At 37.1% G+C, this 16,440-nt stretch overlaps 2 protein-coding genes and 1 long non-coding RNA gene across 3 annotated transcripts; all 3 read left to right on the plus strand.

Annotated features, from left to right (window-relative positions):
- Positions 1-1,584: 1,584 nt before the first annotated feature.
- LOC135149743 (uncharacterized) lies at positions 1,585-2,235 on the plus strand. Its single transcript, XR_010287943.1, has 2 exons — positions 1,585-1,964; positions 2,062-2,235. It is a non-coding gene; the product is annotated as an uncharacterized LOC135149743 (long non-coding RNA).
- A 4,379-nt stretch (positions 2,236-6,614) lies between these two features.
- LOC108201582 (probable pectinesterase/pectinesterase inhibitor 21) lies at positions 6,615-9,257 on the plus strand. The gene is made up of 2 exons (XM_017369872.2): positions 6,615-8,146; positions 8,297-9,257. The coding sequence occupies exons 1-2, from the start codon at positions 6,676-6,678 to the stop codon at positions 8,995-8,997; spliced, it is 2,172 nt and encodes a 723-aa protein (XP_017225361.1). The 5' UTR covers positions 6,615-6,675; the 3' UTR covers positions 8,998-9,257.
- Positions 9,258-11,243: 1,986 nt separating this feature from the next.
- LOC108201583 (pectinesterase/pectinesterase inhibitor) lies at positions 11,244-13,762 on the plus strand. Its single transcript, XM_017369873.1, has 2 exons — positions 11,244-12,387; positions 12,963-13,762. Exons 1-2 carry the CDS (start codon positions 11,244-11,246, stop codon positions 13,760-13,762), a joined length of 1,944 nt encoding a protein of 647 aa, XP_017225362.1.
- Positions 13,763-16,440: the final 2,678 nt, after the last annotated feature.

A 16,440-nucleotide genomic window follows, 5' to 3' on the forward strand; every position in this document is an offset into this window, starting at 1 on the left:
ACAGGCTCGTAATAAGCTATGAACACGCACAAAGCTAAATTTATGAATTAGTTGTTCTTTTTGGATCGATTTCATACCTGTTTGTTCAATAGATTCAAGCTCGAGAAATTGTTTTGATAATCCGAAATGAAACGAGCAGAGGCGAATATGTTTAGCGAGAGAGCATTTGGAGATTTTTTAATTTTTGGACTGAGAAAGGATTAATGGCTTTGTCCCGGTGTTTTGAGTTGGAATAAAACTTAAGTGGGTCAAACGGAAAGGAATGAGGCTAAGAATGGTCCATTCCATTCTGTTGGAGTAACCAAACAGCCAAAAAAAATTATGGACTGAATGGACCTTTCCATTCCATCCTTAATTCATTCCTTTCAGCCCAACCAAACAGGCCCTAAAGAATCAGTACTCGATAAGCTATGGGACATCAATGTGAAAACTGCCATCCTTCTTTTAAAGACAAGTGCTTTGAATCATGCATTAGTTCTTGAGTGCAACAATGCTATGTCATGTGTGATCATCAAAGATATCACTTTACTGTCCTCTTATTCTGTATATGATATAAATATATTTTTGTTTGTTGGAACGACAATGATGATGACAATGACAATCATCATCTTCTACTCGAGCTTTTCCTTTTGTATATTTAGTATCTTGTTTCGCAATTTTTCTGATCACATGAATGTTGTTTTGCAAAACTGATGAATTCGCTAGGTATGAAACTGATCACCAAGCAAGTTTTGGGGTAAACTAAGGAGTAATAACTTTTCTTTAGATGTATGATGCAGATATACAGAAGCTGGGGATAGGATAATGTACATTGTCTTTTGAACTTTGAGCTTTTCGACAAAATCAGGCAAGAGTATTGCTATCTGGACGTATATGGCTGAATTTACAGATTACAAGTTATGTACATAAACTCTGCCAAATAGATTTAGAAGAGAGATACAGAATCGGAGAATATAAGAGTCTTGAGGAAAATATTATTTTTTTTTTTGAAAAAATATTTCAAAATACTCAGGAAAAAAAAAATTAATATTGTGGGGTGCAAAGTGAAAACCTGAAATCTGTTAACTTTAACGGTCAATTAACGGAGAGTGGTCAAAGGGGTGCAAAGCGAAGCGCTTTTCAAACTTCAGGGTGCATACTGTCAAAAAAAATTGTTTGAGACCAAATCGAAAAAGCGCCTAAACATAAGGGGTGCAAAGTGTCAATCACTCATTAAAAAACTAATTAAACTTGTATTTGGCACAATTTATAAGCTATTATAATCTAAAAAGGAAATTCTTTGGCACAAAATTTAAAACTAAGGTTTCTAATAAAAGTTAGATATATAAAATTCGAAAGGCGACATCTTAACACCCGAAAATATTTCATTATATAATATAAATATATTGATTATTTATTTTCATATTCATAATTGATATAATCTATAAAAAAGAGCTTAATTAAAAGTTGTTCAAACTACGATTTTCAATTCTGTTCTATTTTTTTATAGAACCATTGCCCTATTTGATAGCCAACTGAAATCATATATATCAAGAAAGTTTAGTAACTATAATTCTACTGCCCAATTAAAAATCACAGATGATAAATCTTATCTGATTACTCCTATCCATTTAAGTTGTACACAAGATTACACATGATAACAAAATCTAAATTACCAATGAGTTTTAACAACTAAAATCAACTCTATATAAAGCTGTGAGTGTCAAAAGAAATGTCAGAAGTAAAGCTTGTTAGCTCATCTACTTAAATGGCTGTGAAATCAGCAAGCATAATGACCATGGTGATGGTGGTGATGGTGCTGATGCTTGCGGAAACTGCAAAGTCTGACGGTTGTGACGATTGTAATCGAAAGTGTGCCAAGAAATGCTACATCAGAGGACAATGGGACTTTGAATGCTTAAACCATTGTGTAACCAAGTGTTTTCAAAGTCCTGTATGTAATGGTACTCACTCGCTTCCTGCAGGTAGTTTTTCATCATACATTTTGTTCATATACGAATATAGCAAACAAGTATTTTGTATAATTACTCATCGTAACTAACTCTTTTACGTTGATTTCAGGTGTTGATCGAGATGGAAACAGAGGTTCTGGTGGAATATTACAGGGAATAAATTAGAGTACGATGATACGATAACTTGGTGTTGGAAGTATGTGTGTGACAGAGCTCTGAATTGTTACATGTATCAGTTATTCAGTTTAATAATGGAACATGCCTGAGTTCAGTTGTTGTTTTATTCTCGTCACTTAACATGTTAGAATACAATATGATCGTAGTAAGCTCTTCTGCTAACATATGTAAATTTCAAGAGATTTGGTCAATTAACATGTTTTAAAAGAAAACGAGGACTTGGAATAATCATTAAGACTGAACTCCCCAACTAAGGCAACTGCAAATGCTGTTTCATCATCTCCATTCGTAACACATAAATTCTTACAATGATACAGACCAGTAAAGTTAGACAAGTAAATAACACAAAGCCCATAAATTCTAAATGAAATATAAGGAATTCAGTATTCAAGCTTACAGAAATATTCCAGTAAATGAGGATTACATCTGAGCATCTGTGGCTTCCACCGGAAATACGTTAATAAAATAAGTACATATTCCTTAATTCAATGGTAAGACTGAAAATGTATTTTATACAATTTATTTTAACATTGTTCACTATAAGAAATGATAATAGGACTACATATTCCTTAATTCGATGGTAAGACTGAAAATGTATTTTATACAATCTATTTTAACATTGTTCACTATAAGAAATGATAGTAGGACTTTTCGCACGGTCGGTTGCCCACGATACGTATCCCCTAAATAATTTTTGACATATTTTTTTCATTCTAAATTTTACAAATTATATAAGTGTCCCCAGAAAATGTAGAAATATACAAGTTTTTTCTAGAATATTTGTTTGGTGTCCCCGAAGAAACCGATCCTAGATCCCCCCATGAGTCTTGCTCAGAAACAAAATGGTCGGTCCACAAAGGTCACATATATCCCCTCCCAACGGCGTTAACCCGACCAACTTACAATTTTGCTGTTAACAAGTCTTTTCTGTCCAAATTTTTCAGATGAATGTAGTGATTCTATTAGTACTTATTACAGTTACAGTGAAGCCCGAAGACCGATGAATAAGGAAGCCAAGACAGTAATGAAAACTTAAGGTAGGGAGGTCGCTACAGCACACAATTACATAGATATATATTGTCAATTGTGACGGATACAAATGCAGAGACTCAATCCCAAATACAGAACATGCAATTGCGCATGCTGATTGCAGACAAGTACTACTGCGCCGCTTCTTTATAAATCAAACCAGCGTTCATATAAAATACATAACATAAAACAACCTCCATCTCAAGCCAGATATAAGGTGAATTAGCCATATCTACGCGCTTCTGGGAGCTTCTTGGTGATTGGGTAATCCACGATGACCGTGCCATTAAATAGCTTGGCTGCCTGGTAGCAATCAATAGTAGCTGTTGCGGCCTTTGCCTCCTGAGCAGGAACAAGCACCTGATAAACATGCGGCTTCTGTGGCAGCTGCTGATTCATATTCATAAATTGTTCATGTTGTTTTTGTAGCGGCTGTGACCGGGCTTTTCCTCTCTTTCTCTCGAAGTATTCATCCAACATGGCAAAGCCTTCGTGCGCAGCCTTCATAAGGTTCGACTTGCTTGGTGCCATATGTCTCTTGAGTTAATTGAAAGCAAGTTTAAGTTTGTATGTTTGGTGCATGTAGTTCTATAAACAAAAGTCCTATATATAGAAGGTTTATCAGTAATGTGAACAGAGAAAAAGTGAAATTAAAATATGAATTAGGCCGGTTACGATCTTCTAACTTTTAGTAATATACGATTCTTAAAAGATAGGCATGGAGCTGATGAAGCTTGAAGATGAATCATGAATGGAATGAGTGTAGAGAATATAATCCCTTGGCTTTTATTGTTTCCTCTTTGATGATAGATATTTTGTAGTGGAGACACGAGTAGTCGAGGACAATTTATTTTCTTTAAAAGAAAAATTAGTAATAAAGTTCTCAGGTTCTGATGGGAAAAAAAGGAAGAAATTCTTTTGCATATTCCATGGGATAGATTAACTCCGGACATATATGCCATAAAACAAAACACCCCATTTTTTCCAACGGTCGGTTTTGGATTGGTCGGAAAAGATCCTGTTTCTTGTAGTGGCATAAATATTCCATGTGAATTAAAATTTTGCTGATACAAGTGATAGTATGTATACTTTAGCAAGTTTAGTTGCAGCATATCCGTATAATAGATAATGATTGTATTAACATTCGATCGGCCTGAAAGTACTGGCATGATCTTTATTCTTGCTGCAAGACTCAGTGGCTTTGCCGCATAGGCAGAAGAATATATGAGTGTGGTTGTGGCTTGTGAGTGCCATAATACGGGAAGATGTTCTTGGGTTGATTTGGGGTTAAAATGTAAAAAATGAATTATTAAAAAAATCCTCAATGTGCCGACTGTCCAGAATTGTGATATTTAGTTCAAATAGGAGTTATCACTTTCGATTTGTATAAATATAGATGTTTGTCATTAAATTAAACGAGCTGTTGTTATTTGTTCAGATCCAGAAATTTCAAAAATAAAAAAATAAGTCAATAAAAGAAATTGAGATTTTCAACTTCCGGTTATAGGTCAGAAATTGACTTATAAGTTATAACTTTATTACAGGGGCCGTTTGGCTGTGCTTAAAAAAAGTGACTTATTGCTTAAAGTAAAGAAGTGGATTAAAAATGAAAAGTTGGTTTAGACTTATAAGTTTTTAAAAGTGTTTGGATCCTCATGGCTTATAAGTTACAAAGAAGCTCGAAATTAAAAAAAAAGCTAGGTTTTCTAGCTTATTTTTCTTGCTTTTTAAGCACCGTTTTAAGTACTTCTATTTGCTAGCCAAACGCTCCAAAAAAAAGCTGAAGCCCACTTCTTTTGTAAATAAGCCATAAGCTCATGTTGCCAAACACCCACCATAAAAGGTACCAATAAACTTAAGTTTCATGGGTTCTACTTTTGTTGTCTTCAGCGTATATAAACATATAGATCTCTATAGAATGGGGTCGAAGTGTTTTGCTGGCATTATCTGGCAGAGTCAGTCGATCTGTCATAATGAAGGAGGCTCTGAAATGGGTAAACCACTACATTGTCGCCCTTATCGGTTTTCTTAACTACAAAAATCCGATTGTCATATATTTTTTAGCCGTTAATAAAGATGAATTTTGGCCTCATTACATTTGCTGCGAAAATTCGATTGTCATTTGTTTTCATATGCTGTGAAAAGATTTGCTAACTGAACCCGCTCATTTTCTTGCCAGACAGTATGTAGCTGATCATGTAATCATAAATCGTACTTGATTGTTATGATATAATACACAGAAATTGATCATTTTGATGAAGTTGAATCCATTTTTTTTGGTCCCATTATACCTACTTACATAGTATGCATTCCTACACAATCTCAAATCTATTATTAAATATAAATGAGTCGCATCATTATACCAACTTTTCATCTAACTTTACTCATTTTGTATACAAATGGTTGTGACGGAGGGAGTATGCTTTTATTAAGAAGAAAAAAAATAATTTATGAAACTTTATAATATAAGAATTTCAAAATGTGTCTATATATATGAGTCCCAAATGTATATATATAACTTGCGCCGAAAGTGAGTGATGGAGTATATAATATTGATAGTTGATTTTTCCCAAAAAAGTTAAGCTACCCATTCTTATTCATTTTGCCATATCACATGACCAACATATCTCCCTAATTTATCATATATAAAGCTATAAGTCATATTTACATTGGTCGACAATATCTGATCCAACCCGATAACCGAAGACGAATTCGCGACCCGTAAAATATAAATTGAGGTTTGAGTTTTTCGGGTTTGATTCGAATTTGGGTTGATTTAAAATTAATTTGGAAAAAAAAAAGTCATTTTCGGTTTGAATTTGCATTCCCCGAAATAACCTGAATATGAATATATTATTTGAAAATCATACATATTTATAAAAAATACTTATATTTATATTATTTTTTTAATATCTATCAGTTGGATTTAATAACATACTATATGATTTATTAAAAATTTAATTATTTAAATTAAAAAGACATTTATTTATTATTTTAAAAAATATTTTTATTAATAAATATTATGGATGGTCTCGGGTTCAGGTTACCCGCAGGTAGAGCGGGTCAGGTTCGGGTTGAATATTCTGACTCATTAAAATTTCAGACCGGGGTCGGGTTGGATACAAAATTGACTCGCGACTATCAATCTCGAACACCACCCGAAACCCGAAATTGCCGACCAAATAATTTACATGTCCAACTTGTTGAGTATATAATTTTGAGATTTTTCAGACATTATGTTGCCCCTTGCATTTTCAAATTGGGTTGATCACCGTTGAAAGATATTGATGCTGGTTCTAAATTTAGTGTAATTGTAATTCTATGATTTTGAAGAAATGTGTGAATACAAGTACCCCAATATCATTCTCACAAAATTTAAACCACGAGCTTCACATTTTCTATTTCTGTCATGCCTTTACTTATGGCTATATTAGCGGTGTTGAAGGATCGATGAACATACTTGTTGTGACTAATTAGACCGCCTGTATTTGCGTCTTCTCAAAGAGGGGGGGCAAATATGGCGAAACAAAAAATTGCAGTGATCAGCGTTTGTTCGATTTTGTTGTTAGCCATGGTGGTTGCCGTGACTTTCACCTCGAGCGGCGAGAATAGTGAGAATAGTGATGATACTAATACCAAAAGCGCAATGGGAGTAACGACGTCCCAGAAGGCAATTAAAGACATTTGTCGCCCTGCGGATTTTAAAGAGACTTGTGAAACGAAGCTGACCGCTGAGGCTGGCAATACCACGGACACGAAGGATTTGATTAAGGCTGCTTTTAGAGTTACTGAGAAAGAAATACGCGAAGCGATGCAGAAGTCTCCTACTATTCAGAATGCTGCGAAAGATCCAAGTACGGCTGATGCATTTAAGATATGTAAGGAGGTTTTGGGGAATGCTATTGATGATCTGTATCGGTCTTTTGAGAAATTTAATATTTCGGATATTGAGAAGTGGGATGATTATGCTTTTGATCTTAAGATATGGTTGTCGGGAACTGTGGCAATGCAAGAGACTTGTTTGGAGGGGTTTAAGGACACAGAAGGTGATTCGGGAAAGAAAATGGCGGAGTTGTTAGAGACGTCGAAAGAGCTGACAGTTAATGCACTGGCTATTATAGATGATCTGTGCAAAGCCTATGAGAAGTTAACTACAGGATCTAAACGGAAACTTCTTTCTGTTGAGGAGTGCGTCGTTGAGGGGAGGCGGGAGCTTCTTTCTAACAGAAAATACGGTGTTGAGGAGACCGTATACACAAGGCGCACTCTCCAGCAGTCTCTTGGGGCACCTGTCGGGGCTCCAGCTGGGGCGTCTGGACCAGCTGCCGGGGCCCCGGCTGCTGGAGCACCTACTGGGGCGTCTGGACCAGCTGCTGCTGGAGCACCAGCTACCGGGGCGTCTGGACCAGCTACTGGGGCACCAGCTACTGGGGCATCTGGACCAGCTGCTGGGGCATCTGGACCAGCTGCCGGGGCCCCAGCTGCGGGAGCACCAGCTGCTGGGGCGTCTGGACCAGCTGTCGGGGCCCCAGCTGCTGGAGCACCTGCTGGGGCCCCAGTTGCTGGAGCACCTGCCGGGGCATCTGGACCAGCTTCTGGAGGAACTGCTTCACCTTTTGGTTCACCTACCGGGGCACCTGCAGGGGCACCTTCTTCAATTCATTCACCTACTGGGGCACCAGAAGTTGTGCCGGTGGTGGCCGCACCCCCGGCTCCACCTCCAGACCTAACGCAACCTAATGCTGTTGTTGCTCAGGACGGTTCAGGAACCTTTAAAACTATAGATGCAGCCCTGCAGGCTATGCCTCCCGGGAATACAAAGCGCTATGTTATTCATGTCAAAGCTGGCGTTTACCAAGAATACATTCGAATCAACAACACACAGACCAATGTTGTATTGGTTGGTGATGGACCAACGCAAACCAAAATTACTGGTAACAAGAGCGTTATTCTCGATCATCTCAAGACATATCATACAGCAACCGTCGGTATGTTTCAAACAAAAATGTCTTTATTTTGACCTTGCTCTGTCCTTTTTTTTATATTAATTATTCCATTTAATTTTTGTGTTCCCCTGATTTATATAGTCAGATCTAAGATTTAGACATTTCTAATGTGTCGCTAATCTCTTAATACAGGAGTTGATGGATTTGGATTTGTTGCCAGAGACATAGGCTTTGAGAACACTGCAGGAACGGGAGGGGAACAAGCTGTTGCGCTACGTGTTTCCTCTGATCAAGCCGCCTTTTACAACTGCAAAATTGATGGTTTCCAAGACACTCTCTACGCTCATGTCCACCGTCAATACTATCGTGATTGTACCATCTCAGGCACAATTGATTTCATCTTCGGAGACGCTGCAGCACTCTTCCAGAACTGCACCCTTGTGGTCAGAAAACCAGGTGTAAACCAGGCCAACATGGTCACAGCTCAAGGCCGTAAATTTGATTACGAGCCTACCGGATTTGTCCTCCAAAACTGTAAATTCACAGGAGAGCCTGATTACTTAGCTGCTGCTGCAACATTCAAATCCTACCTCGGGAGGCCCTGGAAAGATTACGCAAAAACAATGGTTTTGTACTCAAATATTGAATCTGTAATCGATCCTACAGGCTGGCAACCATGGCCACCAAATCTATACATTGACACTTGCTGGTATGCTGAATTCGGGAACACTGGACCTGCTGCAGCTACTACGAGCAGAGTAACATGGCAAGGTATTAAGCATGTTGCAAAGGAAGAAGCTGAAACTTACGTACCAGGAAAATTCCTTCGAGGCGACGACTGGATTCCTGCAACTGGGGTGCCGTATACTTCTGGGGTCATGCCGGCTGCCTGATAGTTTATAATGCCTTAACGGAATTATGTACATAGATTGTTCCCAGAGTACTCAGAACATCTGAGACCAAGTTTTGTGTGGAAAATTTGTGGCCAACATTACAACTATGTTGTGCTTAAATTCCATCTTAGCTTGTGCCAACTTGTAACAAGTTGGTGTATACTGTATATTAGTGTTAGGAACATTTTCATTTTCCCCTTTTATTCATCAATTATGTATAATAATTGTATAAATATATAAAACACAGTTTTGCAAGTCCCATTGAATCTTTATAAATATATGGATCACTATATGAAAAGATAGCATTTGTTAAATATAGAATCAACAACGTACACGTATTTCACCAACCAACTTTTTGTGAAATTGTAAACTCGAATTTTGTCAAAAACAAGATATAGGTTTACGTAGTCTCTAGGAACTCCAATACTTCCAACAAACTTTCAATCCAATAAATAATTAAACTCCAACATAAACAGAGCTTATAAATCCTAATTATGCATTTCCCAAAGAATAAATATGTACGAGAAATTGTAAGTGGCCAACAATATGCATATTAAATAAAAGAGTTAATTCCATTTTGCACCTCTACACTCGAGCAAAAAAATATTTTAGTATGCAAATTTTCGAAATTTGCATATCGCAATCCGTTAGTATTTTGTGCGCTTTATTATGCATCCCTTCCGTCAAAACTTAACGGTTCAGTTAAAAAAGTGAGGGCAGTTGAGTCAATACAAAAATTAAGATACAAACTCACTATTAGTGGGTAAATTAGACCGTTAATTAGAATCCTGAATAATCAAACTCATCAAAATTAGGCTTCTTCATTCGCTCGGGTTGAAATTGCAGCCCCATGATAAACTTACCCTCTTCAGGATATCAGGATCATAAAACCCTTCAACCAACCCATCAGGTGCAAATGCCATAGACATGAAACTTTGAGCCAACTTCTTCACTCCTTCATGGTGATAACTATTAACCCCCAATCTCCATTTCCTCATCCTCCAAAGAATCCTTAAAATTAATCACCGAACGGGGTGTTCCTCGGCACCTTAACCACGTGCCTATGCCCATTATAATTATCATAATCCATATGCACCACCCTCGATCTTTAGAAGAATTTCTTGTCAATTCCCTACCAACTTGATAAAGGCCCACACACACAACATTCAAGACCTGCTAACCCCTGCAAATCCCCAAATAAGGGATGTTTCTCTCGAGACAAAACTTGGCCAGGCTCAACTCAATTGTGTCTACCTCTTTATCAATTGATGTATTACTAGCATGCACCTTCCTAATCTCTTCCAACTCCTCCAACTAATAGTACTCTGTAAATTAGGGCTAATACATATATATATTTAGGGTTTATATACTATTAAATGAGAAAGAAGACCGTTAAAATATGGTATTTCTGTTTTATCACCGGCTTAAGTAACGTCAAACATGGATATTTAATGAAGGTGGACAGAAAGGATGCAGAATGTCGCGCACAAAATTCCAATGGCCTGTGAAATATAATTTTTAAAGTTTGCATACTAAACTCGCTGCTCCAGGTCTTACACTGCTATCTGGAGCCACGTGGACCCAAAAACCCAACACTTTTTTCTCAGCGGGCGATTTTAGGCGATCGGTTTTGCCATTTTTTTTTGTAGTGAAATCGGTGTAAAACTTTAAAATTCACTCTTAAAAAAATGTGGGCCTTCGAGTAAAAGAGACATCACATTAAATATTATTTTTTAAGTGAAAATTATCAAAATGAAAATATTTTTATGCAAATAAAATACTTTGGAAAACATGTTCGTAGGATAATAGACTCAATACTATATTTAGTTCTTGTGATATTCACTATATATAATCCTCAGCAGGCATAGAAGTGATCTTGTCACTCTTGTGATTAACATGATTAATATCAAGGTTGGAGAGGTGGTCGGATAGTTGTTTGAACTTATACTACTGTTTTATTTACACAAAACGAGGTGAAGTTTGAGAATATGCATGCATGAAAATTTTACCAAAAAATAGGAGGCATTTCCTGGTGTCTTATAAGTATTGTTAGCTATACTATAGGCTTTCTGAGTGATTAATAATCACTCAAGACTTTCTAAAATTACACTACTATGGTAAGACCATGAAACTGCTAAATGCTAAAAAAGGAAAATTGCCAAATAGAGGTGATCATAGTGTGTTAGGCATATAAATATTGTTTCAATCTTCTTCGACACTCGTATTTCACAATATCTGGAGGGATAATGGGTCTTAATAGAATAGTTGGGATAATATGTTTGTTTTTGGTCTTGCTACATGTAATCTTGGTGGCTGCGCAAGACATCCCCCAGCCGCAAGGTGACCCTGCAGCCGCAGCCGCAGGGGGAGGTGACCCTGCAGCCGCAGCCGCAGGGGGAGGTGACCCTGCAGCCGCAGGGGGAGGTGGAGGTGCAGGAGGGGGCGGAGGCCCTGCTGACGGGGGAGGAGCTGGAGGGGCCGGGGGGCTTGGAGGTGGTGGAGGGCTGTTCGGGGGGCCGCTTGGTGGGGGAGGTGGCCTTTTTGGTGGTGGGCTTCTTGGTGGGGGTCCTGGGGGAGGTGGGATGCCCTTGTTGACTGGAAACCCACAAGATGTAATTAAGGCTGGGATGCATTTTACATTGAACCACCTGGAGGAGGTTGTTAAGAAATCACCACTGCTAGTAGAAGCGAAGAATGATCCAAGAACAACCGCGGCTTATAATGTTTGTATGAATGTTCTTGATCGATCCACTAAAGATTTACAAAGAACTATAGATAGGATGAATCTTTTTGATTTCGATTTGGATGATTTGGACGATCGCCTTTTTGATCTCAAAGTGTGGCTGTCCAGTGCCAGTAAAGGCCAACATACTTGTTGTGATGCTTTTGAGAAAACAAGCGGAGAGGCAGGCGAAAAAATGAAGGAACTCTTGAAAGTATCCCAAGAAGTGACAGTTATTGGTTTTAATATGATTGATAAATTAACCATTGTTTTCCAAGGTTTGCAGGGGAAGGCAGGGGGACAGAGTATGGCGGCTTCGCGAAAACTATTACAGGATCCATTGCCACCAGATCAGGTTCCTGCCTGGGTAAAGCCGAATTGGAAAAATCTCCTTTCCGGTGATGCTGCCAAAGCCAAGGCTAATGCGGTTGTGGCAGCGGATGGTTCTGGAAAATTTAAGACTATCTGTGAAGCTGTGAAAACAATTCCAGCAGATAATCCAGACATGTTTATTATATACATTAAGGCCGGCGTGTATGCAGAAAACGTTGTAATTGGACCTAATCAGCCTAACGTGATGGTAATCGGGGACGGGCCAACAGCAACTAAGATCACAGGTTCGAAATCTGAGAAGTCAGGTGCCAACACATTAGAATCTTCAACTTTTGGTAAGTGGCACTTATATTTTCTCTCCCACAAATTGCAATTACTCTCTCCGTCCTCTTTTACATGTACTCCCTCCGTTTGAAATATAAGTCGTTTGACTTTTTTGCACTCATTTCTAAGTCCTTTGACCGCATGCTAAAAATCATTATTTTTGAAATTTTCTTTTTTTGAATAAAAATATATGATTGATATTTTTATTCAAAAAAAGGAAATTTCAAAAATAATGATTTTAAGTATGCGGTCAAAGGACTTAAAAATACGTGCAAGAAAGTCAAACGACCTATATTTCAAAACGGAGGGAGTACATTGTTACTTTTAACCAGTTAAATTGACTATACTTTAACTGAAATCTAATTATATAATATAATTAATAAAATATTAAAAATTATATCATTAGAAAGTATATTTAGTGCATTTTGATACGTAATTTTCAGATTTTTAAAATAATGAATAGATAATTTAATATTTAGTCAAAGTTTAGTCAATCTGACTCCTTGAAAATCAAAATGGAAATGTAAAAGTGGATGGAAGGAGTATCTAAGAAGCCGCGTCTATATAAATGGGCGTGTTTGTGTAGGAGCGGAAGGATTCAATTTCTTGGCAAAGGACATTGGATTCGAGAACACATCACCAGCAGATGCAGGTCCTGCAGTGGCGCTTCGCATAGCATCGGATAAAGCAATTGTGCACAACTGCCATATGAGTAGTTTCCAGGACACTCTGTTCGCTCAGGTTTACCGCCAGTTCTACCGTGATTGTGAAATCTCAGGCACCATTGATTTCATTTTTGGAGGCGGGATTACCATCTTCCAAAACTGCAAAATAATTACCAGAAAACCTGCTCCGGGCCAGGCCGACCTGGTCCTAGCACACGCACGTCATTTTGCTAATGATGTTTCAGGAATAGTACTTGATGGCTGTTCAATTAGTTCAGAACCTGATGTATCTCCTGATAAAGGTGTTCAAGTCTACTTGGGTCGCCCTTGGAAACCTTATTCGAAAATGCTTGTTATTAATAGCCAAATTGAAGGCTCTCTCAGTCCAGCTGGATGGGACGTTTGGACTGCGAATGAGCCAAACACTGAAAATTCATATATTGTAGAGTATAACAACAAAGGCCCGGGTGCTGATGTTTCGAAGCGGGTGACATGGCCTTCTATCAAGAAAATTACTCCTCAAGAAGCTTCTACTTATACTCCTTCAGGTTTTCTCAAGGGGGACTCATGGATTCCAGTTACTGGCGTCCCGTCTTCGGGGTGTACTGGAGGTGCAGCAGCTTCCTTCCCAGATGCTACCGCTGCTTCACCTGGCGCCAGTGCCCCATCAATGGCCTCAACGGCACCTGCAAATGCGCCATCTCCCGGTGCTGCAGCATAATCTGGCTTCAAGGCTTCAGGTTATGCTACTAGCAGTGGCGGAACCAGAGGGGGCTAGGAGATGCTAGTACACACGTTAGCTTCTAATTAAAATGAAACATACACTGTGACAAATTTCAGTATAATTATACTGAAGCTTCACTTCTGCATAGTTACAAGACAAAAAAAAAAGTTTATGCAGGCAAACATCATTAATCTGCCGCTGCAGACTTGCGGTAATGGATTTTGATTAAACTCATGATTAACTTTTACGTAGAGTTTCTTCAGTTTTGAAGCACTTGGATTTTTCTAATTTAAGGAAATGTAAGTTTCATTAATATTTTTTCCGGCTCTAGTTTTAGTGATTATTATCTTCTGTATTCCAGGAGTCTTAGTTTATCCCCTCTTCTTCCTCTTTATTGTGTCTTGGCAATAGTGAAATTTCATGACAAGTGTGAATAATATTAGGTGTATTTCATAATGTAACTAAATTGACTAACTTAATTAAATAATTATCTTTTATGTGGAGATAATCTTGAAAGTATAATTAGAGACTAAATGGTTGTATGTTGTATAAACTTATTCATGAAATACAAATTGTTATGTTCAAAATTTTACATGGATTTAACTGAGATGGGTCAGGCCCACTCTAAACTCGCACAAATGCACGATATGAATCTAATACTCTAGTTCCTGCACAAAATGTAGCCTCGGAAGCAACACTACTAATAGGGATAACCAACAAATCACGAGCAATTTTCGATAAAATTTTATACTTTAATTCATTGGCTTTCCACCATGCTAGCATCAAATTGAGAATTCTCTTCTTCATTCTGGTATCTATATATAAACTCCCTCTTCCAAATATATATCCAATTATGATTTTATCGGCACACATATCTCAATAGAATCCAAATATTGAACAAACCTGGATAAACCAGAAGGTCTGACATCTTGTTTCTGATTTGACGGCCTCTGGCTATGACTAGAAGAGCTCCCCTTACCAGTACAAGTTGTTTGCATTGCGTACTCATTGAATAATTCATAAAGTGAATCACGCACATTGTTTAATTTAGAGCGAGCATCACAAGTAAGATATATTTTCTTGAAAACAAAATTAACAAGAATTAACTTGTATGTAGGATCAAGAACAGTAGCTATAGTCATCAAAAGATTGTTTTCACCCCAATACTTATCAAATCCGGCTTCCATTTTTTTAACCATGATTTGGATAAATTCTTCTCAAGTTTAATCTTTCTCGTCCAACACTTCTTTAACTCTCCAAATAATTCAAGAAAAAGATTTGAAGTCCGATAATCACTACCCGACATGACGTGAGTTGTCTCATAAAATACTTCAAGAATTTTAACTACTTACTTTCTAGTTCTTGTAAATATCCGCTTTAAAATTCTAAGAGCTACATTATTATTTGATGCATTATCAACGAAGATCGTAAATATCTTATTCTCAATTCCCCAGTACTTGATACACTTGAATAAAGCATTAGATAGATCAACACCTAAAAATGTTATTTGGCAAATAATTATTAAACTAACCAGGTTACTACATTCAATATATAAAGTAAATAATAACAATTAATATTATTTAATACCTGTATGATGAGAAGGGAAATCCACGAAACTAAGACCACGAAAAAACGAAAATATGAAAGTGTTATACATCCAGGGGAAATGCAAAACAACATAACAAAACAAGAGGGTAGATATGGAGATGGACTTGCACGGATTAACCGACATGGGATATGTGGTCCTGTGTGTAATTGTCAATTTAAAGTGTATAAAAGAGGAAGTATACACTACGCATTAACACATATATGTATTTTTTTTTTTTTGAAATAAATTAACACATATATGTATGTAAATGCTTTTTAAAAAACATAATAATTATGATCGTCGGATTAAAATGTAATAGACGGTCTAAATTTTGGAATCCAATATTTCCAATAATTTATGGTCTCCGCTGAATTTGGACCATTATTTTATGTGTAGACATTCAATACATATAACTATCACAAATTATAGATAAGGGGAGTGTAGCGCGTTGGAGTATATATATATATATATATATATATATATATATATATATATATATATATGAGTTTTCAATGAGAAATGTGTATTTTTTTTAATATGTTAACACATTTTTTAGCTAAGGGCTTCGAAGCGTGGATGTACCGTTGGCCTCGGAGAGATTCAACTATTTTTAAGAAATTGATTTGAGTTACGAGCCAACAATATGTGTATTTCTTACAATAGAGTTAGTATAGTGGTACTATATTTAATCCTTACATATTCACTATACTCTTGAGTAGGGAGAGAAGTGTGGCGATTAACACGATTAACGTCTCACACATTAGTTGTTTGAATAAGTTTGAACTTATATGGCTCTTGAATTTGCATGAAAAGTTTACAGGAAAATAGGAGGTGTTTCCTGGCATCTTACATGGTGATTGTTAGCTATATTACAGGGTCTCTGAGTGATTAATAATCACTAGTAACCTTCTAAAATTATACTAGTGTGATAAGACCATATATAAAATTGCTAAATGCTAAAAAAGGGAAGTTGCCAAATAGAGGTGAAGTGTGTTTAGGTGTTTAAATACTATGTCAATCTTTTGTGTCATTCACATTTTACATCTGGAGGGATAATGGGTCTTGGGAGAATAGTTGGGGTAATATG

This window comes from Daucus carota, chromosome 9, assembly GCF_001625215.2.
Source record: "Daucus carota subsp. sativus chromosome 9, DH1 v3.0, whole genome shotgun sequence".
NCBI classification, from domain to species: Eukaryota; Viridiplantae; Streptophyta; class Magnoliopsida; order Apiales; family Apiaceae; genus Daucus; species Daucus carota.